Source organism: Serpula lacrymans (assembly GCF_000218685.1).
Source record: "Serpula lacrymans var. lacrymans S7.9 unplaced genomic scaffold SERLAscaffold_8, whole genome shotgun sequence".
NCBI lineage: Eukaryota > Fungi > Basidiomycota > Agaricomycetes > Boletales > Serpulaceae > Serpula > Serpula lacrymans.
Genome location: NW_006763297.1, coordinates 1,772,684 through 1,797,198, shown reverse-complemented (window position 1 = coordinate 1,797,198; position 24,515 = coordinate 1,772,684). Strand labels below are relative to the sequence as shown.

Sequence of the window (24,515 nt, the reverse complement as noted above, 5' to 3'; positions counted from 1 at the left end):
AAGCACCAGCAAACGCTTCGCAAGAAAGCTTTCTTGGCCGTTCAATGGGGACGAGCACGTTTTTGTGGAGTATCGCCGAATTGTCGGAGAGCTTAGATATTACCGGTGACCGCATTTTGGAGAATTCGAAGGTCAAAGAGCATGCTTGAAGCTGTCACTGAAGGACACGAGTTGTCATTGCAGTGTACGACTGAGCTCTCGAGTCTCGATCTGTGGTTTACTGAAGTTGAATGGCAACTGGAAACGCGCAAACATTCGGCAAACCAACAACTCGCGTCTTGCCACAGGCTTGGTCTGACTAGGTCGTATTTTACAACGTAACTGCCAGCAAACGCTCTACTATTCAGATGTTTGGATCATGCAGTTCAGCAGTTCGCAGTAGCCAACGATTTAGACGTTTTACTCCAGCCAACCTGACGCAACGGACGTATGCCTCAGAGCGTACTCTGCGCAATAGACTACCAGGCGTACCACAGGCAAAAAAGGACGATGATGGCGACTTCCGTCCACCATGGGTATATAGTACAAGTCGTATCCTCACTTACACACTGATACCAAGTGCGTTTTACTTCAACTTATAATCTCGTTTCGATACTCATCGTTCTGTGGTTCTGCGATTCTGCCAGCTGCATTTCTTTATTGCATATTCATTGCAGACTGGGGAGAGCGGGAGCACGTATTCATGCCAGTGCGTCTTTCTCTCATGCATCAGATACTCATTGACTTTGCTCACCAACATTTTGTCATGCCAGCCGCGACGTTGGTTGGAGCGTCAAAAGGCAGTATTCTTCTCTTTATCGCCCGATGAAGCTGTACTAGTGCAAGCCAAACCACCTCAACCTGATTCACAGTCGTCTATAAAAGAAGAAGCAGTGCCATCATCTAGTCCTACGTCGTAAATTTATCTACCAATTTGGTTCACTCAACAACGTGCGGAATACAACCATTGATTTGTGAATTTGTTCATCTCAGAGGATTTCTCTCTTCTTTGAGGTGCCCGTCCTGATCGTACTGATGCCATATTTTTCTGATAGATGCAGATGGGGTTTAATGAGCACGCATACCTGATCTTCACCTGCATTACTTTGACTGTGGCGCGTCGGATCCTACGCCAAAGTAACCATGCTAAATGCCATGTAGGACAAGTGTGGATATCAAGTGAAAGAGTTTTAAATTTAGACTTGGTTATACTTACTTACAACGAAGATCACTGTATGTTTATACTGATAGTTTAGTATTAAAAAATAGTGTATAATTACGGAACGGGAACAACGATGGCGGCGGGGCGGAAGTGATGATTTTGTGGTGGATGCAGCGTGTAGGAGTTTGAATGCGAACCTTGATGCGAAAAACTGTGCAGCTAGCGGAACGATGCAGACAGCGAGCTCGTCTGTCCCCTATACAGCAACCCATCCGCCAATACAACATGGTTATCAGGGCCAGGCTACATTATCAGGTATGGCTTTCTCTTCTTGCTTTGACCTGCTCTTCTAACGATCAATTTCACGTGTGACAGACACCGAATTTTACGCTCTCAAAAGACAGTACCTGGGACTACTATCTTCCTCACAGATAATAGACATCTGTCTGACGTTTGAAGCCCATGCACCTGTACATATTAGAAGTACAATATGGCCTTTCGACATCAAGGCAGCTATCGCAAGCCTGCAATCACAGGCATCGACGCAGCGCGATCGTGCTACTCCAAAACCTACAGGGATATCCTCGACAGAAGAGGTGCCTCTAATGGCTTCATTGGCAGATTCGGCGCCCTCTGAAACTCCAGTTAGCTCCTCTGATGATCAGGCTCCCGCCGATACTGCCTCATCGTCTCGTACAGAGACCCCACAGCGCCCTACTTCTGCTCAAGCGCCGGTTGCCCCATCTCAGCCTAGCACTACTCCAGGGCCTCCACCACCTGTAGCTTCAGTTACTCAACCTCACTACCCACATCAGCCCTACGGCTATCCTGCCTATCCCCACGCACCGTACTACCCACCTCCACAGCATACAGGCTACCCTTATGCTTCACATTCGCATCCCTACGGGAGTGCATATCCGCAGCCTGCATCTTATCCACCTAATTCATCCAGCCATCCTCCGCCGCTATTCACAAATGCGCCGCTCATACACGCTCCGCACCCTCCTGAGATGCCATCATCGCAAGCTGCCACTGACGATCTTCCAAGTTACGAGGAGATGATCGTTGAGGCGCTAATAGATTCTGGCGATGCGGATGGTTGTGCTCCGAAAAATTTGTTCAGCTGGATGGCAGTGCACTATCCTCTCCAGACAAACTTTAGACCTTCAGCCAGTCAAGCCTTGCAAAAGGCTTTCAAGAGGGGTCGGCTAGAGAAAGGAAGTAATGGCAAGTACCGTTTAAATGCTGCTTGGGAAGGTGGAAATGTAAGTGGTTTGACATACTCCGCGATCTACGGTGGTGCAAAACAATATCTTGTTTTTTGAGTTTACAAATTTACAAATTAAACCATCGTTATGTTGGTAGCAAGCAACGTACTAATTGCGTTTTTTTTGGGCAGACTTCTCGGCGGACAACGCGACGACCACAAACGCATTCTCAATCAAGCCTACCCACTCCGCAGCCGCTGCCACCACCGCCTCCTTTTACACATGCTCCCCTCCATCCCAATCCGCCGTCGTCGTCGTCTATTCCAGGACAACCACCATATGCTAACTATCCATATGGGTATTCAGCAGGATATGCGGCTTATCCTCATTATTCACCATATGGTCCTGCCCCAGGAGTTGAACATCCGGCCCATCCCGCTCCCCCAGGGCCGGGGGTATCTATGGATGGCGCTGGGAACGAAATTGGAGAAGGGAGCGATGCTTGGGAGGCTGCACAAAATATCCTCAAAGCCATCAATTTCGGGCAGTTACTACAGATATCAGATGAAGATCAGCCACTTCAAGACGCGCCGCCGGAGGCCACTACTAGCGAGACGGTTAGTGTGGATCATCCTCCGCCGGTGTTTGCTGCCACACATGGCGATATTTCCTCGGTCAGTGGATCTACCGCCATCGAATCTGTTCAATCTAGTATTGGCAGCGCTATAACTCGGATCAGTGGCGAGCTTACTGGAGAAGGCAGAGCAGCGTTGCAAGCACAACTCGCCCTTTTAGCGGCACAGCTAGCGGAGATCGCGGACGTCGGGGAAGGCGAACTTGCTCAGGATTTAGCCGATGTGGGAAAGAACCCCTCGGTAGCTTCCACTGTCGACGTCGCGGCTGCTCAGTTGGTCCATTTTAACACCGTCGCGGAGGAAGAGGAAGAAGGTGAGGACGAGGACGACGATGACGACATGGAAATGGTAGAAGTCCCAATGAATAGCGGAACTCTGGTGGTATAAAAAGCATGTCGGTCAACTGATATGATATTTACTCATATTGATTACATGTACTTACACATAGACGACGTCCACGTCCATATGCGCGTACGGTACAAAATCCCCATATAATACTTGACAATCTTTGACTTACTCGGAAAATTTATGATTGCATTTCAAGTTGTTGTACACGTTGATAGTTTTACGGCCCCCCGTTTTCCACCGCGGCGAAAGTTGAGAAACATGTCAGTCTACACATTTTATCCGTGGCTCTAATATCTGGATACACAAAATAATGCTTCTTCGCGGTACCGGCTGTTTCCGAGGCGTGCTTCGCTTAACTCGAACCCGCCTTGAAATCGCTGATCCACCGATCCACCTGGAGGCACAGCAAGTTTATAATATTGCTTGGCTTTGCTTGCTAAACTATATGAAAACTCGAATGCTGTCTATATCCAGGCCATACGACACCAGATACTTTCTCTATCTTCCTGCCCTTGATTATTATAGTCACGGAGAAGCGGGATAGTATCGTCACGGATGTGCCGCTACTGAATGCGAATGATCATAGGACCTAAGCGACCAGTTACCACATACAAGCTAGAAATATCATTCAGTACGGTATAGTATATATTCTGTATATAATGCCGAGCTGTGTGACGATCCCCTGTTTTTTCAGTAGTTTTCTCAATCTTGCGTTACGAATATCGGTCTGCTGTTGCTCTATTCGAATGTTATGCACCCATGTCGATGGTGTCTATAACCCCGGCGAGCATAGCGCAAATCGCCTATTCAATCCAATTGTTCGCAAACATTGTTCACCATTTCATAGTTGCAAAGTGCTGAATTTCCCGTTGACAGTGGTCGATGGTGTATTATAGGTGAGTTTCGATCCTAAATACTGAAGTGTTGGTATCTTAATCGTTAGTCCTAGCTACGCGTAAGGCCCTTGAGACACCTATAACTTCATTTCTCATCGATATGTAGATTCTGTCCAGGTATATGAGTGGTTATTGGCGTAAGTCTGATTCCCTTTCTTTTGATGATTAGGAGAGTCTGACTTCTGGTATAGCTTAGACGACGAATTCAGACTGGTATGTAAGATATGAATACCCAGAGTTTCTGTCTTGACGCAAGAGTCCAACAGATCTATCTCTCGCGTTGGACCTTCGTCAAAGTGGGATATTTGTTCTGTCGCTACTATCCACTCCTATACGCCCCATTTCAACTGTGGGGTTGGCTAGGTAATCATAGCGTCGAGGTCTGTCAGCGTGTTACACAACCATTATATCTCACTTCACTTCCCATCGTGAGTCCAACCCACGTCTCCATTTTCTTACCCTCCTTACTAAATAGCGATCTCCGGGCCGGTACATCTAGCAACTATGTGCTCAAGGTAATTTGCCATTTGATGCTTCGGTCAACCTTACTCATCATTCGGAAGCGGTCATGTTGACGAGGACATACGCGTTTACCGGGAAGAAAAAGTGCATTGGTATCGTCCTTGCAATAAGCTACGTCATATCCTCCGCATCAATGATATGGTTTATCGGTATAAATTTTGTGTGTAAGTTAGCATCATTTACCACCGTAATCTTCTAACAGATTTTCACAGTGAGAGATAGCTACTTGTACTTGGGCAACACTGGTTGCTTCGGAATTAATGCAGCGGGACAGGAGCGACCGGCAGTGAGTGCGCTAATATTCTCATCTCACAACGTGTATTCCAATCCAACGCTTATATTAGCTCGTATTTGTGAGATATACATATACACTGATGGTACTATTCAGAATGCTCACTGTAGTGTTATTGAAGTTGTTTGTGTTTTTGGTAGATACATTTGCAATATTCCTGGTGATCACTGTGAGTATGATCTGGTCACGGTTCGTCGACTGATCTGCTATAATATATATAGCGTGCAATGAGATCTAAATCAACGCAAGGGCCACTGGGTAGAACATTTGTAATTCAAAGTAAGCACGCTGAATCAGGTATTGAAGGCATACTCACTGTCCGACTGATTTCCTAGGTCTCGTATATTTCGCAATGGTGTCCAGTCTAAATCTCATCACTGGAGCATTTTACCTCACGTGCGGCTTTCATTTCCCCTTTGAATAACAACGGTTTTAAAAATCACATAGCAATAATACGGACTTGGAAGGACATGGACTTACTTTCGCCTTGAATTTATCAGATGTTTTTGTATGTGTGCCAATTTTTCTCATGTATAATCTCGTCCTTTTTAATGACCACATGACTCTTAGGCATGCCGACTGTGAGTGAAGTGATACTGTTCGCCATAACCAGCTAATTTATTGCTTAGTATTCTCAGTCTCCGACGTCAAGTAACTCCAACCGAGTCAACTCAGCTCGAAGAACAATCTAGGATTGTTCGAGAGGCCCTAGATGCTCTGGATACACCGAACGAGGTCTGAATAAGCCAAACCCACTTAAAGTATGTCATCTATTTTTTAATATTTTTTTTTTGAGTTTACAAGTATGAACTTCTCTGTTGATCAATTAACGCGTATAGAGCTTCACGAAATATTTATGCTGCCCACGGTAAGGTAGTTATTCATCTCGTCATGGCTTCTATCAAGCTGCTTTTCGTCAGTAGATACATTCTGCGAGCGACATTTTCGACCTGTGCCGCCTGGATAAGTAAGATTAATAATAGATAGTATTTCGGGCATTTTAAAAGGGGCTATTATAGATGAATGTCGTTGGATATCATTTGAACCAACTTCAGTACTAAATTTTATTTGTGCGATTGCACTTATCCTTCTACAGCCCTCCTCGCCCGATTTCTACGGGCCCATGATCTACAGCTTGACTTTAGCCTCAACATCGAGATTCAGCGACAGAAACTTTGGTGAGTGGGCTTCTCAGAGACCCTGCCACGGCATCCTCTTACGGCTCAGCTAGTAATACAAACTGTGGGAATATCCGTGTTCGAGAAATGCTCTGCGACTTGCAACAAAAAGGCTCACACATGACGGTGGCTATTGTGAGTTGTATCCGAGGGTTATCAGGCACTATATACCAAGGGAAACAGCCTCTTTCTCTGCGGCCCCGATTTTAGGGAATTTTATCAAGGGTCGCATACCCCCCACCGGACGTGAGCTCGCTATGGCTAGTAAGTAACGTTTATAACAGCCGCAATTGAAATTACTGAATGTAAACTCAGGTGACGTTTCGGTTGTTGTGGTAGTCTTCTGGTGGACCTGACGACCAGCTGAGTCCGCTGGGCACAGGTGGTGTAAGCGGACAACTAATAAAACCCTTGCAAGTCTTGAAGAGGCATACTCGTCATTGCGGCTTTAGCTTTTTTTTCACTAACATCAGCTCTTGGAATCTGTGCTCTACATTGACTCTATGTGGACCCACGCGAACACTGTTAATGGCTTGGTCGCAATTAAAATGTTCGGAAATTCACCCTTATGTTATTATTGTCGAGACTTGAATGCTGAACCTACTCTCTTGTTACAGAGGACGATCATCCGCTCTTGGTAGGTGGTACTGATATTGAATATAGGCTCATTCTGACATACACATATGTTGCAAGCTGTTTGTGAGGATGAGTCCTGTTAGCACTATGCTCAACGAACGCTCACTTGCTTCCCAGGTTGCATTCAAATATACGAATGGCTGTTGTCGTAAGCTAAGCTTTTATCTTTTACATTTCCCTTATAATTGTCTCGATGTCGACTATTCCAACGTAGGTTGGATGAAGAATACACGCTGGTATGTCTCATGTCTGCTCAAATCAAGGATCGTTTAAGGAGCCTGAACACTAGATTCACCTTTCACCATGGACTCCTATCAAAGTAGCCTATCTTATTTGCCGCTATTACCCTCTTTTTGTCTTTCCATTTCACCTGTGGGGCTGGCTCGGTGATCATAGCCTCGAAACATGCGAGCGCGTCATTCGCCCTCTGTCCCTCGCAATTATACCTATGGTGAGTTCTATACTATACGAAATTTTGGCATTGCCTACTGCTGCTCCATGCGCCTATTCTCTGATTCTATACTGACGACATTCTCCATGTTCAGCAAATATCTGCTCAAGGTCTGTGAATTCCTCTAAATTAGCAATGAAGTCTCATTATTGCACCCTAAAAGCTGTAATGCTCACCAGGACTTACGCGTTTACGGGTAAGAAAAAGGCTATCTTGGTAATATTCATATTCGGCTTTGCTTTACTCGTCGCCATCGCGGTTTGGTTCATCGGTATTAGGTTTGAGTGTGAGCATCATACTTTATATTCATATACCTTGTTAACGTATAAGACAGTGAGAAGCAATTTTTTTCTGTATGTTGCAAATACTGGCTGCTATGGCAATAGCCCAAATGCAACATATAATAACAATAAACCTGCTCTGGGTACAGGCGTAAGTTGGTTTCATGATGAATCTGAATAGCATACTTATATATATATATTCCTCCTCAAATACCCATAATAGCTTGTTTTCGTAGGTCTCTATGCACTAGCGGCTATATATATACACTAACCCATGAATTAAAGCTATTTACATTTCTTTTGGACGCGTTCGCGATTCTCCTCGTATTATGGGTATGCTAGACAAATCGCTATATAGCAATCTCTGACATGCTCTTTTGTGTGCAGTACGCCATCAGAGCAAAATCATATCAAGGGCCACTGGGTAGAGCTTTCGTACTTCAAAGTGAGCACGGTATCTCAAGCCGAAGTCTTCAATAGTTTTAACATCGCCCAGGTCTTTCATATTTTATTATGATGTCGTCTCTAAATCTTATCACTGCAACATTTTTTCTTTCGTGTGTCTCCCCTTTTCATCGCCTTCGCGATACTAACTTTCTCAAAGGAACCAAACACATCTAGACGGACACGGAATCCCTTTTACGATGATTATGTCTGATATATTCGTGAGTATCCACCGCATATAGCCAGAGCCAGTGAATAATATCCATGCTCTTTTTCAGGCATGTAGATTGTAAGTGGAGGCTCTGCGTTGCTTTCTTTTAATTGATAATATTCTATAGGATCCTCAGTCTTCGACGTCAAGTATCTCCAACTGAGACTTTCATTCTCGAGGAACAATCTCGCATTGTACGAAATGCGCTAGGAAACTCTGAATTAATTACCCCTTGAAGTTAGAAGTTAGAGGTGTATGATGATGGGGGCCAGCGTGATTAGCCTCTCAAATCCTTCGTTCACGCACAAATGGTCAAGCTTCTCCGTTTGCCTTTGAACCCTCCTGCAATGCGAGGTATAAAAGAGCGGTCACTTTCGCTCGATGTACGTTCTCTATGGTAGTAGCGTTTGAACTACCTTCGCTCATTCGTGATAGTATATATATACATTCTGCGATAACGATCGTGTTATTTGACACGTAGAAAGCACTCTGGGTTTTGTTATCAACCGTCAACACAAGATCAAGCAATTGGGTTTCTAATATACTTTTAATCCTAACCTTCCAAAAGAGCCTGAGAAATCTGTGGTTATCTCGCTGATAACTCTACTACTCTACATGTTTACTCTAACCGTATTCTCCAGTTTTCCAGCTTGATAACAGTAATGGAGAACGTAGAATACTCTCAGGAAGAAGCCACCATGTCCATTCGGCAGCAGATGAACGATCTGACGGAGATGCTTCGAGACAAGGGCATACGGTGCACAGAAGCAAAGGAGCTGCAAAGGGAGCGAATGGAAAGTGAGAGAGAAGCAGAGAAGAAGTGTGTCGCTATTTTAGAAGAAATGCGGGGTAACCTCAGTAAGATTAGTTGTGGAAGGGAAGAGAGACGACAGGAACCATGCGAAGAGACGCGTAAGAACACCTCCGAAGTTATACTAGCCGCGAACATTGACTAGAAAATCAAAATAGGCCAATTAGTAGCTGCATTAGCAGAAGAGCATCAGAATTTGCGGGCTGATATTATATCATTCGCTGAGGGTGCGTCACAAATTTGTTAGTAGGGCTATTTGGAACAGCTAAACCACGAAGATCGGTCTCTATCAGAATGCCGTAGGACAAGGGAAGAACGCCATAGAGAACTACTGAATGCCATAGCAATGCGTCGCACGAACTGATCGATAATCTTCAGCTTCTGTAGATTGATAGATAAGGACTGACGAGAACGCCGTCGCTGCTTTGCGTTGGAATCTGCCGGTCTCACTAATTGAGCCAAAAAGAATGCATGAACATACAGAATGGAATTGTTATAACACAGTGCAGTCATAGAAAACCGAAAGCAAAACCCATCTCAAAACCTACACAATGACATGCAACACAACGATTAGTTAATCTTGAGTAGCTCGACTTCAAAACGCAACGTCGACTCAGGAGGTATGACTGGAGGAAATCCACGGGCACCATAAGCCTATACGTCAAATTCAGTATAGCCACTCGATGAACTATGGAATAATTCCTACATAATCTGGAGTGGCTGTGAGAATGGCTTTCTCGCCAACCGATAGTTGTGGAACGCCTGATATAAGAAATGAGCACCTGGATGGTAATCAGAGATCGAGTACCAACCTTCGTCCCAGCCTTTGATTACTTTACCAACACCGATCTCTGTTTCGAATGGAGAACCCCTAGTACAGATAGATTAGCACTGATAATGGCGATTAGGACGCGATATGCACCGATCTCTACTCGAATCGAACTTTTGGCCATTGAGAAGGGTACCGACGTAATGTATTGTGACTTTATCTAGGAGATATGAAGACGATCTGTATGGAACACGAATGTCGGATTGGAGAGATTAGATGCTTACCACCTTTTTTGGGGAAGGTTACACCATCACCGGAAGAAATTCTTTCGATTGTCACACCCTGGTGAAGGAGATAACTGACGAGCTGGACGGGGACGACGACGAGGGGACGCTTACCATTGTACCGTCTGACGATGACTATGGAACGGAGAGGTGTAGATGGGAGGGATTGTGGCAACACACTTATAGTGGCGGCGAGGCGGAGTGCGGATCTTGATCCGATCTGGCATCATCCGACTGTGCCCATGCTTCGATATCTCAATTAACTCTGAAGGCAATAACATTGTCTTCTAGACCGTGTTATCGATGTCGATAGCAGCGATGCATCACAAGAGCGCGATAAATGGAGTTTGAAGCCACAACATTCGAACGATCCTGGCCTTCCTCTGATGTCCAGCAGTTCCTTTCATATGTCGACATCTTTTGAGCCGCCATCGATAGCCCAAGGCAGTGAAGTTCCAACAAGGAAGTCCTGGTAAACAAGATATGGATGGTACGGAGTTATCAGTGCAACACTTGCGCACCTATGTTTAGTTTTCTGATGCAGTGCAAACATCTCCTTGCGTAGGACCTATATTCTATCTGATAGAGGGGTTACCCATATTCCTCGGACACCCCATGAATGTTGTCCTCTCAGCCGAAGTACGTCACATCCAAGACCGGAGCTTTGGCGTGGAGATTCACTTTGAAGATTGCGATTCCCAGCGAGTTGTACACGGGCCGATGAGCCAGCCAACGACGATGATAAGCCATGAAGGACCAAAAGCCAGTCCACGGAAATAAGAAATCTGCGGTAAGCGCATCGCCAGCCTGCTACATACAAGAGGACGGGAGTTTCGGTTGAAGAGCAGAAGCTGAATAGTCACGAGGCCTAAGTATCTCGGTCACCGGAAAAATCATTCTGTGGAGTCCGGCCATAGATGTCATACTTTGTGGAAATATGGTCTCAAGGAGTGACAAAACCCAACATCCAGTAAAGAAGTTGCCTAGTGAAGAATCATTTATATGTGCCGATCTGGGCCACGAAAATAATCCTCAAACCCTCCTGTCAAATTTTAGATTTGAAGCGAAGTGTACCGGATATGTTATCAGTGCTCCCAGTGATTATCGAGACTGTTTTGTTTGGATTGACTCGGCCGACAGGTCAGGTGCATGACATACGTCAGAAACAGATCTAAAGCTGAACAAACTAGAGTTCATCGACCAAGTAAGGAAAATATGGTAAGAGCTCTTGATTTATACCGAGCACGTTTTGAGTATACGCGCACCTATAAGTCCATTTTCTTCCGAATTCTGCAAGCGGTCGCTCACTCTGTCCGTCAAACGTGTTTATATGGGAAGAAAGTAGACGGTGAGACAGAGAATATAAGAGGACCTTCAGGAGACACGCCGCGGTGAAGCTTGAAGCTCAGGGCATGTTGCAACTAAAAATTTCAGCGTCCAGATATTCTGGAGGAATATTATGACAAGTTGTCCATTTCAATGTTGATTATTGCGCTGCGCCTTTTCCAGAAAAGCCCTAAACCCGTGAAGCAGCAGGGAACGTTAGACATAGTTGGCCAAAGTCTAGTATGTTTTTTTCTTCAATAAAGGTGAGATGGTAAAGGGGAAGAAGAAAGAAATTCTGAACACGAGGCTGGTTCAACGGAAATTTTCGTACGTACGCGGTGCCCAATAACATCACAACATTCATGCGGCTTTCTTATGTAATTCCCCGCTCTTTTGGTTTGGACAACATTCGATACCATGACGGCGGGCTCTTGTGGTGGGTGGTGCTGGCTGTCATTTCTGCATGGCCATGCCATGCTGCAGTTCAGAAGAATGAGGTTCTTGTTCTTTCGGCATTTGTGTGGGCATTATATCTGACTTCAAGCCTTATACAGCAGTACGTTGTCTCAGCATCACGAGGACTCCGAATCTCGCACCGTGACCTTCGGGCCTCGGTGCATTGACTAGCATTATTATTGCAAGTCACAAAAACTATCTTATCTACCCAATACACACGCTACAGGGACAGTACCAAAAATCAAGGCGTAAATTTATTCTCAGAGAACCGATATTACAGTGAGTCTGTGGCTGGCATCAGCTTTGAATGTAACACTTTCCTTGCTCGTGTCAACTACAAGCCCTGTGCAAGGCTCAATGCTTATGTGCTCCTCAGCTCCCAAATGACTAGCTACTGCGAGTCATCTCATTATTCTCAGAGCCATCTTCCCCGAATGACCCACTGTCACTACACAAACCATTTCTTTGCGAAAGCATCATGAGCACTGCACAAATTCATGCAACACTGGGCTCCCCTAACGCATCGTTCATGCCTGGCTTGAAGTATATCGCAGCACTACTTGTGTTGTGACCGGTTGGTCCGACGCGACACTAGACCGGAGCCTCTAGGAGATGACTTGTTCAGAACGTCGTGCAACTTATGTTGCATGGGAGAGCATGTGACGAGTTATCACAAACTTCCCGTGCAACATATATGGCAGCGATGACTGGCTGCGGGCGAAGAAGTCCTCCATTTCATCCTAGTCTGTTTTACTCCAGCGGCCATGTTGATAAGGACGACCTACAAGGTCGTACTTTTCACTGTGAGTAGCACTGTTATTCGACGTCTAAAAACATGTAAACACAAAAGGCAGTGCTTTATTTTACGAACATGACCACACCTTTACTTCACAGCTCTCTGGGCTCTTGTATAGCGCAGGCTCTGACACTCCCATATGATCCGTGCCTCGGATATCGAGGTATCCCATCTTGTTGTGCCCGGTAATCAACTCATCTCTATATGACATTGTACCTCCCCTCCTGACATATCTTACTCGATCTCCTCATACTAAGCCACCCTTGGTCATATGCGTCAGCTCTGCAAGTGGTTTGGCCCTATATCAGTTCTCTTCTAGCTCGTTTCGAACTTGGGAGTTCAAACGTTTATATATATAAACCTGACATCTGCTTCCTTCTTCACCAGTACTCTCGCTCCAACTCTCATCTTCATCGACCTGCAACAATTACTACGGGTACCGTCTTGTACGCAGACCGCGAAGTAGTTAACGGCATGCACTAACATCGACTACTGTCTAACCAATAATCCGCACGAGGCTTGTCGAGCACGTAAGCCAAGGTCCAGAGCTAATGTATCGGTCCATTGAAATCAGTATGGTTCTACTTTATCGTTTCTAGTGAGTGTAGATATATATATACAGTGCCATTTTATATCTAAAGCGCTCTAACATACTTTTTGATTTGCTAAGAAGAGCGAAAGTCAGCGTCTAAGGGATGTACATCGTATGGGGGAACCAGTATTGTTTTTAAGATACTACGTAATGAAAAGGGTTGAATTTCATATGCAGATCCGTTTACTGCCTTCCCAACGACCTGTTTCTTCGTCTCCCTCCATATCACTCTCTCGTTTGCAAACCAATGACTGATGGAGAACCGAGGTATACATGGATAGGCCCTAGCGACGCAGGTGGAGGTGAAGCTTTCATGGTATGTGCGAGCTTGAGAGGCGTTAATCCATTGTTATCCACCAAGTCCAATGTAGTACCGTCCTGTGCCGGAGGGGGTTCCGGCATTGCCTCTCCTTTATCTACAGATGTACCCTGTCCTTCGTTACCGTTTATTGAGATGGAAGCGCAGTGCAGCGAAGTATGTCCTAACGTCAAATCGAGTGCGAAAATCTTGTGCCGAGCAAGTAAGGAGGCCACCTTGTTCCACTTATAATGCATTGCACAGTCCAGTGGTAAGTCATTCTCATCTCGTAGGTTCACTGAATGTTAGGTCTAGAAAGTAATTGTTCTACGTGAAAGTTCCCTCTTTTACCTGTGAAAGCGTTATCCGACCATGGACATCCTTCGAGTCGACATCCACGTCCAGCCTTGCCTAGAACAGCTACAGCTGAACGATCATTTTGTCCCATCTCGAGGCTGCATGCGAAAGTGGTGTCCGACTCTTACCATCCCCCAAATCCACACCCACGTCACTTCTTGATAAGAACAGTTTTACAACCTCCACGCCCCCAAACTCGGCTGCAAACGAGAGTAACGTTTGACCCATCCCCGCCTTTTGGATTGACATCATGGCCTCGATTGAGCAACAGTTGTATCACTGTTACGTGCCTTCGTCTAACAGCGATGTATATGTGTAGTGGTGTGTTATCACCCTCTTTTCGTTGGTCTACGATGTCACCATTTTTCAACCGATAATCAATGGCTTGAGCCAGACCGAGATAGGCGCAACGCTGAACCCCCCTGGTATGGATAACCCATGCGATCCAGAACCCTGTTGACTCTCTCGCCGCAACATAAAAATTCTTGTATCGTTGCATGGGTTGTCTCCTCGACAGGCCTACGCGCGTGATTGTCCGGATATTTTTCAGCATAATATTCATACAGCACGGCGCACGAACATTGGCCACCCGGCAGCAACAAGACTCGCATAGTTTGATGATTTCTGCATGAGGATTTGCGAAAGGCCACCCTTCATATTTTCCAAAGTGTTCCTGTGCAGTGTAATCTTATGGAAACGTTCAATGAGTCTTCGTCATGTATCGAACTATGAGCCAAGACACGAACGAGCGAACGGAAGCCAGAACGATTTATAGTCACGACTTGTTTCGTCGATAATAACCAGGCCAACACATATATCCAATATGGTGGTTTTCATCCACTAGATCATCCTCATTGATCTCGGAGAGATCACATGAAAATGCTATAGCTTCTAGAAACTGCTGGGTGCGCAGCGGTTCAAACACATAAGTGATCAATATGATGGCCTTCAAGGCGAGTAGTCGACGCTCCTCGCCCAATGCATAGATCCGTTTCATAGTTTCATCGTAAGCTTCATCTAATCCCTTTGGTAAATGGTTAAGGGCATCCAGAACGGCATGAGGTGTGACCTTGCAAGCCAATGAATCCAGATGCAAACGACATAGCAGAAACCTTGGACAGTATTGTAAGATAAAACGAACATAATACGGTACCTGAAAGGCACTCACATGCCCTGTACTTTTTCTGGGAGACGGTTAAGAATTTTTCTTCTTACATCGAGACGACGACTAGCTAGAAGTCTACCCAATTGTGTAAGGTTCCCTGAGCGAATGCGGCCTTCGATGTACTGGTATATATCATCATCATGTGCATGGATATCCATACGATGGTTGCAACAAAGAGCTGCTCTAATTATGGTGGCAATGTCGAGAGAAGTTACCAATAATCTAGCTCCCAGAGCTTGGAGACTATAGATAAGCTCAGCACGACTGTCGTCCTCGGAGACCTCGTCTGAAGCGTCAATGACGGCGAACACTCGTTAGAACTTAGCGATTTCCTTTTTTAATGCATTGCAAACCTCGGAGAGTGTTGGTTGGACTTCCTTTTCTCGATGAGACTTGTATTCAATTTTGACGCGCCCGAAGGTAGGAGTGAAATCTTGAACAGGTTGCTTGAAGAGACTTGTCACAAGGTTATTAGCTTTTTGTGTTGATTGGTCTTTATGATTACAATAGAAATAGACCACTGCAACATTATCATTATTGTGTTTGTGTTGCTTGGCCAGATGTATGAACTAAAAAGTAACGATAATGGGTCAATATGAACTGAGGTCACTTCCTGGTAGACTTACGCAAGAACGGCCCTCCCAGCGCCGGCTGTATGGCTCGCACTATCAGGTTATGAACATAGACCATGTACTTGAGGATCCCGGGCACCAAAGCGTCTTCACATTTCCTCTTTGCCGCTCCTTGAATTTTTCGTTACCGAGTACTCAATCACCCATTCCCTCTTGTCGAATTTCGACAAAGTTACTCTAAGGCCACAGATATCGTTGTTGACTTGAAAGCCCTCGTGGTCGTGAACATCGTTGAGGTGACCATAACGAGCGTCGACACTCTCAGCTTGCACCACACCTTCGACGTCAACAAGCTCAGCTGCCGAGAGCGAGAACCCCGGAGCCTTTAAGCTATCTGAACAACAACGTGGCTTACTAGTACTAATTCTCGACACTGCGATGGGCGAAGACAGGCAAACTGGATTATGGATTGAGACGATGGTGAAGATGAAGACTTAGGAGCGTCATTAGACGATGTGGGACGTGCTGCAGACCGTGACCTATACTTGGATTACACGCCCAGTCTTGCTTGCGTCCAAAGACCATTGACGAAGGTTATGACAATAGCATGGACCATGACTGCACACCTTACAGAGACAGTGTACCATTGTTGCTATTCGCAGGTAAGAAGACCACCAACTGTACATGTTCATCCCAAAGTGTTGACATCAACACATTATAGCTTTGTACCGGAAATCAAGGCGTATAATTTTATTAAAAGAGAACCGTAACTACAGTGACCAATATTTCAGGGAGCCTGTGTGCGTTTTTCTCTCCCTTTCGACCTAGAAAATTTCTCCACTACCTTTACCGAGGCTCTTATCTCTATGGTTTCTACCATAGAGTGCCTGCAATGAATGACCTTAGGTAAATATAATATTTCCTGATCTAATTTCATCCTGCTGTCTGAACATTGATTCCCGAATGCAGGGAGACCATTATTCTACATGTAAATGCCGTTGACATGTCCATGTCATACTCGTGTAGAAGAGAAGATCCATTCGCCTCATCTGGACTATCGCCCCCCGACCCACATGATACGGTGGAGTGATTGGTCAGTTACTTTCCACCCATGTCGACAATTCTATCTTGGTTATCTTTGCAGCGACACCAGGGGTGAGCCCTTCGACAGGTCTCAAATGTCTACTAGTGCGTTGGCGACCACATGGCAACCCTATCTTCATGTGCTATTACCCATCGAATCTCGTTACCGAGCCATGAACAAGTTTAACATCTGCATCCTTACCGTCATCTACCCAGGCTGTCGCTTCTCTTTGGCCTATATCCTTTCACATGTAGCAGATCGCAGAGGTCGGCACCGCATATCGTGTAAGCTGCCTGATGGGCTCATATACAAATGATGTCTTTGACTTTCCAAGCATCCACCTTCCTGAAGAAGCCAATCTCGTATATATCCTTCAGGTTTCCTCCACGCCTCTGTGACAGCAGCGCGAGCGCGATGCCGTCGGGCTGCTGCCCATGCACTCATGAACCGCCGGCCGAACCCCCCGGCCCGCTTTCCCCCTCCAGACTTCACCGTTCTCAGGGACGGTTGCTCGATATTGACCCCCCTCCGGTGTTCTCCGGCTCTGTTAGACTTGCGAGCTCATCCGCGGCCAAGGTATCGTGTACCTGGAGATTGATAGTGGGTAACTTTTGCATTTTACGTATTGGCGGGTTTTTGCACTGTGTTCGCTTGCTAAAGATTCGCTGTCGGCCTCAATTACACAACACGACCCGGTTTACCAGCAACTTGAAGACAAGTTTTAATTGGCACACAGTCAAGATGGCATGGGAGTAATGGGACGGCCTTCATGTATGCGTATCGTCAGGCTTATGCTACACGAATTCATCCCACTTCCATCCCTTGCACGCTTGCAACAACGTCGCTGAACGGCGTCTGATACGGGAAGCTGTCTTCGAATATGGTATCATGCGCTGGCAGTGTTTTCTCCGAGCTTAGGCCATGGAGTTGTGAACATCTTATCACAAGCAAATGACTGGTACTTGGCGGGAGAAGGTACTTACTCAATCTCCGCGGGGCTGACCTATGCCCATCTACCGCGGCTGATCAGCCCATCATGATCATGATATAGCTGATACTGATTGCATTGGTTTACAAGCGATGCTGTTACTGGGAACCATCCAGTATGTCATCCAGTGTTGGGTGGCCGTCAGAGTACGTACAACCATTCCGCGATGCTAGCAGTTACGAAGTCTGACAGCATCAGATAGTGGTTAGCCGCTGTTACTGTAGTGTAACGTGCTGGCTTGCAATAACGACTTTCTGACATCCTTCCAGGGGTGTTGCATTCAATGGTAAGCCTCGGGAATTGCCTCATTGATGTTGATAGTTCCTTTCTCAGCGACTATAATGCTCTCGTTAATGGGTAAATATACAGCTCTCTGCTGTCATGCTACTAAGTGTGTGCTAACTTGTGCCTTCAGAATTCACTCGCGCTTTTCTACGGCCTATTAACAATACGGCGAGTTACGAGAAGTATTCATGGTTAGACTGGCGTCTGACATGTCTTAATAGGTCAATTCATACTGACAGGCCAGTTTAACACATTCTTTTTTAGTGGATCTCTCCCCTCGTAATGCATACAGCGTATCTGCAAGCTAGAACAGTGACTGCATCGGTTTCGTTTCAAGCCTAGTGCTGTGGATGATCAAGATGCGGTTTGGCTTCGAAGTTTCCCCGCAGACGCACAGCATCCATATTTTCGAAGCAGCTTGAGGGTGTTTCCTTGGTCGCTTCATCATTACCCCGCATTCAGACACGTCACTGCAACGATGGGAGAGAAGCTCACAGCCAAGCATCAACTGACATGAGTGATAGAAATCTACTACGCGAAAAAATGACATACATGCTGTACGAGTGTGTAATTATGGGGACTCCGTATAAAACCGATTGCTTGACTTGGATCACATCGCCATCTTTATACAAGTGTCTCAACTTTTAGTAAAGATATAGTTACAGTACGTTTGCCCGAATATAGCTAGCAGCCGTGGGGAACGCTTGAGGGTGGTGGCAACCCTAAGTCTTACTGTAACGGTGGGCAAAAAATACAAGACTTTTGCGGCATGCCAGCCTAGTAAGATCCTTTTAAGAAGGCTCTGGTGGTTGTGCCATGGGCGTGCCTAAGGGTGTCGATTGTATATGAAGCCATGAGTTGTGAGAGAAGTATAGGAAGCCACCGGTTACTCCTGTACTACCCCACATTGGGGCTGAAAGTTTAATGCACGAGGCGGATAAACATGGAACACCATCCTGTGAGTTCCGAAAAAGCTGATCGATGATCAGTTACGTTCGGCGAAACTCGCACTCACTTTTGAGCGTCTGGCTGGCGTAGTACCCAATTGGATGGTTGCGGGTGAGACCGCGAACAGTGACTGGCATACAGCACCAAAAGAGTAATTGATCCTAGACGTAATGAACTCGAGCAGATTTAGCTATACAACGTTTGACAGAAATAGATGGCCGTCCAAGGAGAACGTCGTAGGAACATTTAGAAGTCGTGAGTAACGGCTTACAGAAAACGCCAGAGAAATTTCGAGTTTCCATGGTGCTGAATCATCATGCTCTCACAGGCCCAATGGACCGTTTGCAGATGTGATTTGTTGGATGGTTGGCGATGACTGTCCGTTTCGAAGAACCCCGGTGCCAGATGATGAGACGAGATCGCATGATTGAAATGAAACACGTTCTCAAGAGATACCCCCCCCCCCGTCCTACCCGTTGAATCTAAGTTATACCCCTCAGCTGATCCAAAATGTCCTCGAGTATGAAAAACGGCGCGTTTCATGCATACATGTATCGAGGATTTCCCGACTGTGGGCCGGCGTGATGAATAGGAGAAGTAGAATAGAGCATCGGAGAAACTTCGACAAATCCATTCTAAAGCATGAGTGTATCAGTGTATATCAACGAATATTTTTTCTCCTTATTACGGCACATATAAAAGGATAAAAGTTAACTTGCGCTACTTCAGGAGAGAAATTTTCCAGTAGACTTGATTTCTATTTTTCCAGGAGATACAGATTCCGCGGGTGCCACGCAGGGGAAAATAATCTGTAAGAAAAACATAGCAAATGGCAAAATTGGTGATGCATGTCGTGCACGTGACCGATCAACTCATGTCTGGTATGGATGCTTTACCTTTTACTCCAAGGAACGAGGGGCCCGCTTAGCAGGGACCGCTGGGGACCGACTTGATACTGATAAAGTTGAATTTGCATATAGCTTAACATGTGCCCTGCACCCGTAAGCGTATTATCCACCTCCGCGAGCTGGCAGAAAAGCTGCTGATTATTTTTGTCCAACAGCTGTGCGCGTCAAGTCCTAAGGAGACTGGCACCGGTTGATTCTTGCCCGTGTTCCCAGTGTCTAGACGTTTTCAATTCGCATCATTCCGAGCTATCGTGAGCGCGCTGCAAAAACTACAGGTGGTGGGTCTCCTGGCGGTGCGCGATGACAGGAGAGAACAGCTATACATAGCACTAGAGAGCGCGAGGAACTTCAGATATAGATTTACTATCACTATACCGCCTATCCTGTTGAGCGGTTTACCATGAAATAAAGTGCGTGAATTTGCGCGCGCAGATATGTGACCCAATCCATACTCACCAAGGGAATACCTGAGTTCGAGTCATCGCGACTACAGGAGCTAGAGTGTTCGATACGGAAACGTTCTTGTTGAGGGGCCCGGGCGAATCAACACTCCGAACTTGTAGCATTTTTAGTAGCTTATCTTCCACACATGTGATAACTGTACCTGATAACTGCTAAGTCCAAAGGCGACCTTAGCTAGGACCGATATGATAGGTGCTGAAGCATGACCCGAGTCATCTCGGAGTCCGACCTCATTGGAACAACGACGAGATCCGGACGCCCGTCTTGATCATTTTGTCTATGCAATGTTCCGAGACGGCATTACACACACCAAAAGCACTACTGCGGCACCTGCCTCGGGGGCGTACATCTTGCGTAGCTGGTATGATCAGATGACTATGATGGTGGTTGGCTTTGCATCGGTATGGGCCGTGTTTGGGATATGACTACAGGTTGTTGTGGACATGACTGTGGGGCATGGGGCAGGGCGTTGCATGGATGTTATGTCATGCGCCCATCACGACTATAGGATACTACTGTCATAGTCTGAGAGGACACGGACACGGAATACCGCAAGGATGAAACGGGTAACTACTTGTCATACTTGTGATTTGCAGCGCTGCTACCATGAGCAGATTACTTCGGCTTGGACTAGACTAGTTACTTACCTAGAACCTAGAGCACCTGCTACAGCCACCTGGAACTTCAGTAACAAGAATGGACGTTCAGATTTCTACATTCACCTCGACATTTATGGCAAGAATGCAAGCCGGATGCACTTCGAAGAGCCTAGACATGTCGAAGAAAAATCGATGGGCTCCATGACCGTCATAATGCTCCATGAAAGGGCTTTAATAACCGCTCTTGCTGACATTCCCTACCAGGGCCCGATTCCGTATCGTTTCACAAGTTCCATTCCGTTGTGCTCCAATGAAGAATTCTGTCATAACAGTATCATTGCTAAAACCACAAATATAAACCAATGTACATATATTACCTACAACAGCTGCAGTGCAATGCGATAGCGACGACTCGAAGCCGGGGAATAAAGGATGTAGAAAAACCGCAAAAAGTGAATATCACAATCATTGGCCAACACCAATTACATACCCAACTAACCAAAACAATTGATGCAAATGACGACAGTCGAGAAAGTGAAAAAGTATTAGGTCCAAGAGCTAAACGAGTTCTGGAAAGTCATACAATAGAATGGCATCCCCTTGAGAATGTCTGATAGTACACAATATACAAATGGCACAAGAATCAATGAAGAATTATAGTACAAATGGAAAAAATGAAAAGAGGTACATGCTATGTTGATAGGGGGTACAGAAGAAATTCGTTATTGAACTTTTAATCACGGGTGACGCGTGAGGAAGAAATTAGGCGAGAAAACTTTGATAGGAGTTGCAACCGCAAGGGTGTGGTGAGGCAGCACAATTAAGCATAGGAGACGATGAGGCCATTATAGGAGTGATATGAATGTAGTGTGAAAAATGTGGCCGAAGAGTCGGTCATGCTGGACGATAAGTAGTGCCATGGAGGGTGGGTATATCGTAAACATGCTTGCAGAATTATGAACCACGGGACGTCGCTGTAGCTTGTATCGTCGGTAGTGTGCATCCGGGGTATAGGAATGATAATATACGACATGCTGCAAAGAGAATGATATGCGACAACACATTCAGAACCTACGACGCTCGGTGGTCACATCCTTGTCAGGGAATAAAAACAACCGCTTGAGGGGCTGGTGGATCTCGATTTCAACCTCAATGTCCTTCTCCTCTCCGTCAACCACCCGCTTCTCGATGCGCTTCTCCTTCTTTGGCGGAGGCATCATCACGGGGTAAGTCTTGACATTGTCATAAGACCACGATCGAGCTGGAAATGAGTAATGATTAGTCGCATATAATAGGCACTACGCAAAAATATACACACTCTGTACGGTAGGCCTCTGCGGTGGTGGAGGCAGCGAGGCAGAAATCTTATCCCGTTGTTCACTTTGCATGTTGTCTTCGCTGATTTCGCTTGGAAAGCGACTAAGTGGGCTGCGAACGCCCGGCCTAGAACTGGCAGGATAACTCGACCCAGACCGCCAAGAAGTAGTTGATGTACCATCGCACGACGAGGACAGGCTGAGACTCGATCCAGTATGGGCATGCGCCTTCAAGTCTGGCACCAACAAGCGACCTTCAGCACCTGGCTTCACTAAAGACACCTCGCGGCGTCGTCGTGATGAACCTGACGTTGAAGGAAGCGAATGAGCAGAAGATGATGGGAATAACGCGTTTCGAGATTCCGAACGTCGGGATAACGAAAGGGAATACTTGGCATAGAGCTCTTCGGTGTACGATGCATTTGACCTCTGAAGCGGATCTGAGTCATGTCGTTGGGTAGGTAGCGATGCTACTGAGTTGTTGCGACCCGTGGGCGTGCTCGACTCGCCTATGGTTGAATAGACGCCACGCGATCGGTGAGGCGAAGCTGAGAATGATGAATATGCCTTTCCTGTACCTTCCTTAGAGCTATTTTCTGATGGTGCCGCAAAGCTGTAGACAGACGATCGCCATGCATCACTGCCATCAGTCCAGCCAGGTATCGGTTTGCGCGGCTGAGGTACCTCGTGGCTGTAAGCCTTGCGCTTCTGAGCAGGATCAGGACAAAGTGCAGCGGTAATGCGTCGAGCAGCCATCATGATTCCACTTTGATATTCATGGGAATATTCAGAATCTGAAGAAGACCCACTGTCGGCAGCTGATAGGAGTGTGGGCACTTCTGGAAGAGGGGGGAAATCGTACAGAGCTGCCAATGTAGCCATGCTACGAGAGACAACTGGGCTGGCGGAGTAAGACACGTGGGACTCCACAGAAGAACCAGTGGCACTACTCGAGTCATCCTCCACATCATTCCTCATCCCACTAAACGAATTATGGGGTACTGGAGGTAGAGGCGGTGATTCACGTTCTGGGTTATATCCGATGTGGAAGGCACCAGCGGCTCTATTCAAGTCAGTCATCCGACACTCGTCAGAGCAATAAAGAGGAATTGGGCCCTGGTCGATGACAGTACGGTGCTTTATAGGCACGGCGGGCTTCGCGGCCGGCTGTTGCACTTGGGGCTGAGAGTTTTTGCCAGTGGATGAAGAGTCCGTGCGTTTGATGGTGCCATTTGGTTTGACACGGCCTGTGCCCTGAAGCAGGCCACCACCCTTTGTGCGCAATGCATTGTTTTTTGGGCGTGTTTGACGAGTAATGGTGCTGTCGCTTTGTTGATTTTTTGATGCTAGAGAAACAAAGATGAGCGCCACAAGCGATAGGGGTGATGAGCAATACTCACGAGAAGAGGAAGGCGATGAGGGAGGAGCAGAGGGGCCTGATGATGGTGGTTGCGGTGGTGGGACAGGAACAAGGAAGCGCTTTGGCATGATCTGCCTGTCGCATACAGGGCACCACGACTCGTCGAATTGAAGATCCATGTTGGGGAAATAGTGAAGAATGGGGTAGAAGGGAGCTGGCGCGAGTATTTAAATGCAAGAGGCTTTGTTGAAAAGAAGAGAATCAACAAAGAAGATGAAACAGAGACAGTGGGTCAGAACGGGCCTGGACCGAAATGGAACCAGCGATGAGCTGAGGAGAGGAGCGGGATGGGGGTGTCGAGGACGACGTCGACAGCGAGCACGATGGCGGCGAGGACGAGGACGACGACGGGAAGCAGGGTGTCTGTGGTGTGAAGGCAGAAAACACGGCGAGAAGGAAAGGAGAAGAGAAAAGAGCCGTCTTTATTTATTTGATTGGGTGATTCGCATCTTGATTTCCAACCTCCGTGTCGTCCACACCGCTCGTCCCGATTTGGAAGGTCCCTTCCGCACCGATATTCCGCAAATACGCCTTTTATTACATATTATTTTTCAGTTTCCAATTCAATTTCTGCTATTTCCACCTTTATCTGCTAACCGCGGATCCTCGGCTGTTCCCTTCCCCAGCCTGCGCTGGCATGTCCCGATATGGAGTTGTCACCCGTTACCAAATGCTTTGATTACCGTTACGTGTCTGTAGTCCTGCTGCTCGCCTACTGCCGTCTCTAGTTTGCCGAACCAATCACCTTCCCTTCTTCGGCCCGCCTTCCTCCATTCTAGACCTGTTCCCATTCGTCCCAGACCATCCCTCTTTTTTCCCATGCCTCCCTTTCGTAT

At 46.4% G+C, this 24,515-nt stretch overlaps 8 protein-coding genes across 8 annotated transcripts; 4 read left to right on the top strand and 4 right to left on the bottom strand.

Annotated features, from left to right (window-relative positions):
- Positions 1 to 143: 143 nt before the first annotated feature.
- Positions 144 to 966, top strand: SERLADRAFT_470389 (uncharacterized protein; the record flags this gene model as incomplete). The annotated part of the gene is made up of 3 exons (XM_007319611.1): positions 144 to 558; positions 627 to 688; positions 753 to 966. The coding sequence occupies 3 exons, from the start codon at positions 348 to 350 to the stop codon at positions 897 to 899; spliced, it is 420 nt and encodes a 139-aa protein (XP_007319673.1).
- Positions 967 to 5,273: 4,307 nt separating this feature from the next.
- Positions 5,274 to 6,077, top strand: SERLADRAFT_470387 (uncharacterized protein; the record flags this gene model as incomplete). Its single annotated transcript, XM_007319610.1, has 6 exons — positions 5,274 to 5,321; positions 5,378 to 5,438; positions 5,490 to 5,554; positions 5,617 to 5,623; positions 5,672 to 5,803; positions 5,882 to 6,077. 4 exons carry the CDS (start codon positions 5,395 to 5,397, stop codon positions 5,781 to 5,783), a joined length of 228 nt encoding a protein of 75 aa, XP_007319672.1.
- Positions 6,078 to 7,243: 1,166 nt separating this feature from the next.
- On the top strand, positions 7,244 to 8,143 carry SERLADRAFT_470386 (uncharacterized protein; the record flags this gene model as incomplete). The annotated part of the gene is made up of 9 exons (XM_007319609.1): positions 7,244 to 7,270; positions 7,292 to 7,307; positions 7,402 to 7,417; positions 7,471 to 7,593; positions 7,642 to 7,739; positions 7,812 to 7,820; positions 7,874 to 7,921; positions 7,976 to 8,033; positions 8,085 to 8,143. Coding segments are annotated over 8 exons (414 nt in total), but the record flags the coding sequence as incomplete, so codon positions are not given.
- Positions 8,144 to 9,119: 976 nt separating this feature from the next.
- Positions 9,120 to 10,261, bottom strand: SERLADRAFT_470382 (uncharacterized protein; the record flags this gene model as incomplete). Its single annotated transcript, XM_007319608.1, has 8 exons — positions 9,120 to 9,155; positions 9,213 to 9,281; positions 9,348 to 9,708; positions 9,761 to 9,816; positions 9,867 to 9,925; positions 9,977 to 10,043; positions 10,108 to 10,165; positions 10,222 to 10,261. The coding sequence occupies 6 exons, from the start codon at positions 10,222 to 10,224 to the stop codon at positions 9,625 to 9,627; spliced, it is 327 nt and encodes a 108-aa protein (XP_007319670.1).
- Positions 10,262 to 13,350: 3,089 nt separating this feature from the next.
- Positions 13,351 to 13,707, bottom strand: SERLADRAFT_470381 (uncharacterized protein; the record flags this gene model as incomplete). Its single annotated transcript, XM_007319607.1, has 2 exons — positions 13,351 to 13,509; positions 13,530 to 13,707. 2 exons carry the CDS (start codon positions 13,677 to 13,679, stop codon positions 13,351 to 13,353), a joined length of 309 nt encoding a protein of 102 aa, XP_007319669.1.
- A 217-nt stretch (positions 13,708 to 13,924) lies between these two features.
- SERLADRAFT_392516 (uncharacterized protein) lies at positions 13,925 to 14,277 on the bottom strand (the record flags this gene model as incomplete). Its single annotated transcript, XM_007319606.1, has 1 exon — positions 13,925 to 14,277. One exon carries the CDS (start codon positions 14,179 to 14,181, stop codon positions 13,996 to 13,998), a length of 186 nt encoding a protein of 61 aa, XP_007319668.1.
- A 6,286-nt stretch (positions 14,278 to 20,563) lies between these two features.
- Positions 20,564 to 21,062, top strand: SERLADRAFT_470379 (uncharacterized protein; the record flags this gene model as incomplete). Its single annotated transcript, XM_007319605.1, has 1 exon — positions 20,564 to 21,062. A coding segment is annotated over one exon (159 nt), but the record flags the coding sequence as incomplete, so codon positions are not given.
- Positions 21,063 to 21,243: 181 nt separating this feature from the next.
- Positions 21,244 to 24,069, bottom strand: SERLADRAFT_416196 (uncharacterized protein; the record flags this gene model as incomplete). Its single annotated transcript, XM_007319604.1, has 4 exons — positions 21,244 to 21,977; positions 22,019 to 22,204; positions 22,262 to 23,605; positions 23,660 to 24,069. 4 exons carry the CDS (start codon positions 23,796 to 23,798, stop codon positions 21,898 to 21,900), a joined length of 1,749 nt encoding a protein of 582 aa, XP_007319666.1.
- Between the last annotated feature and the right edge of the window lie 446 nt (positions 24,070 to 24,515).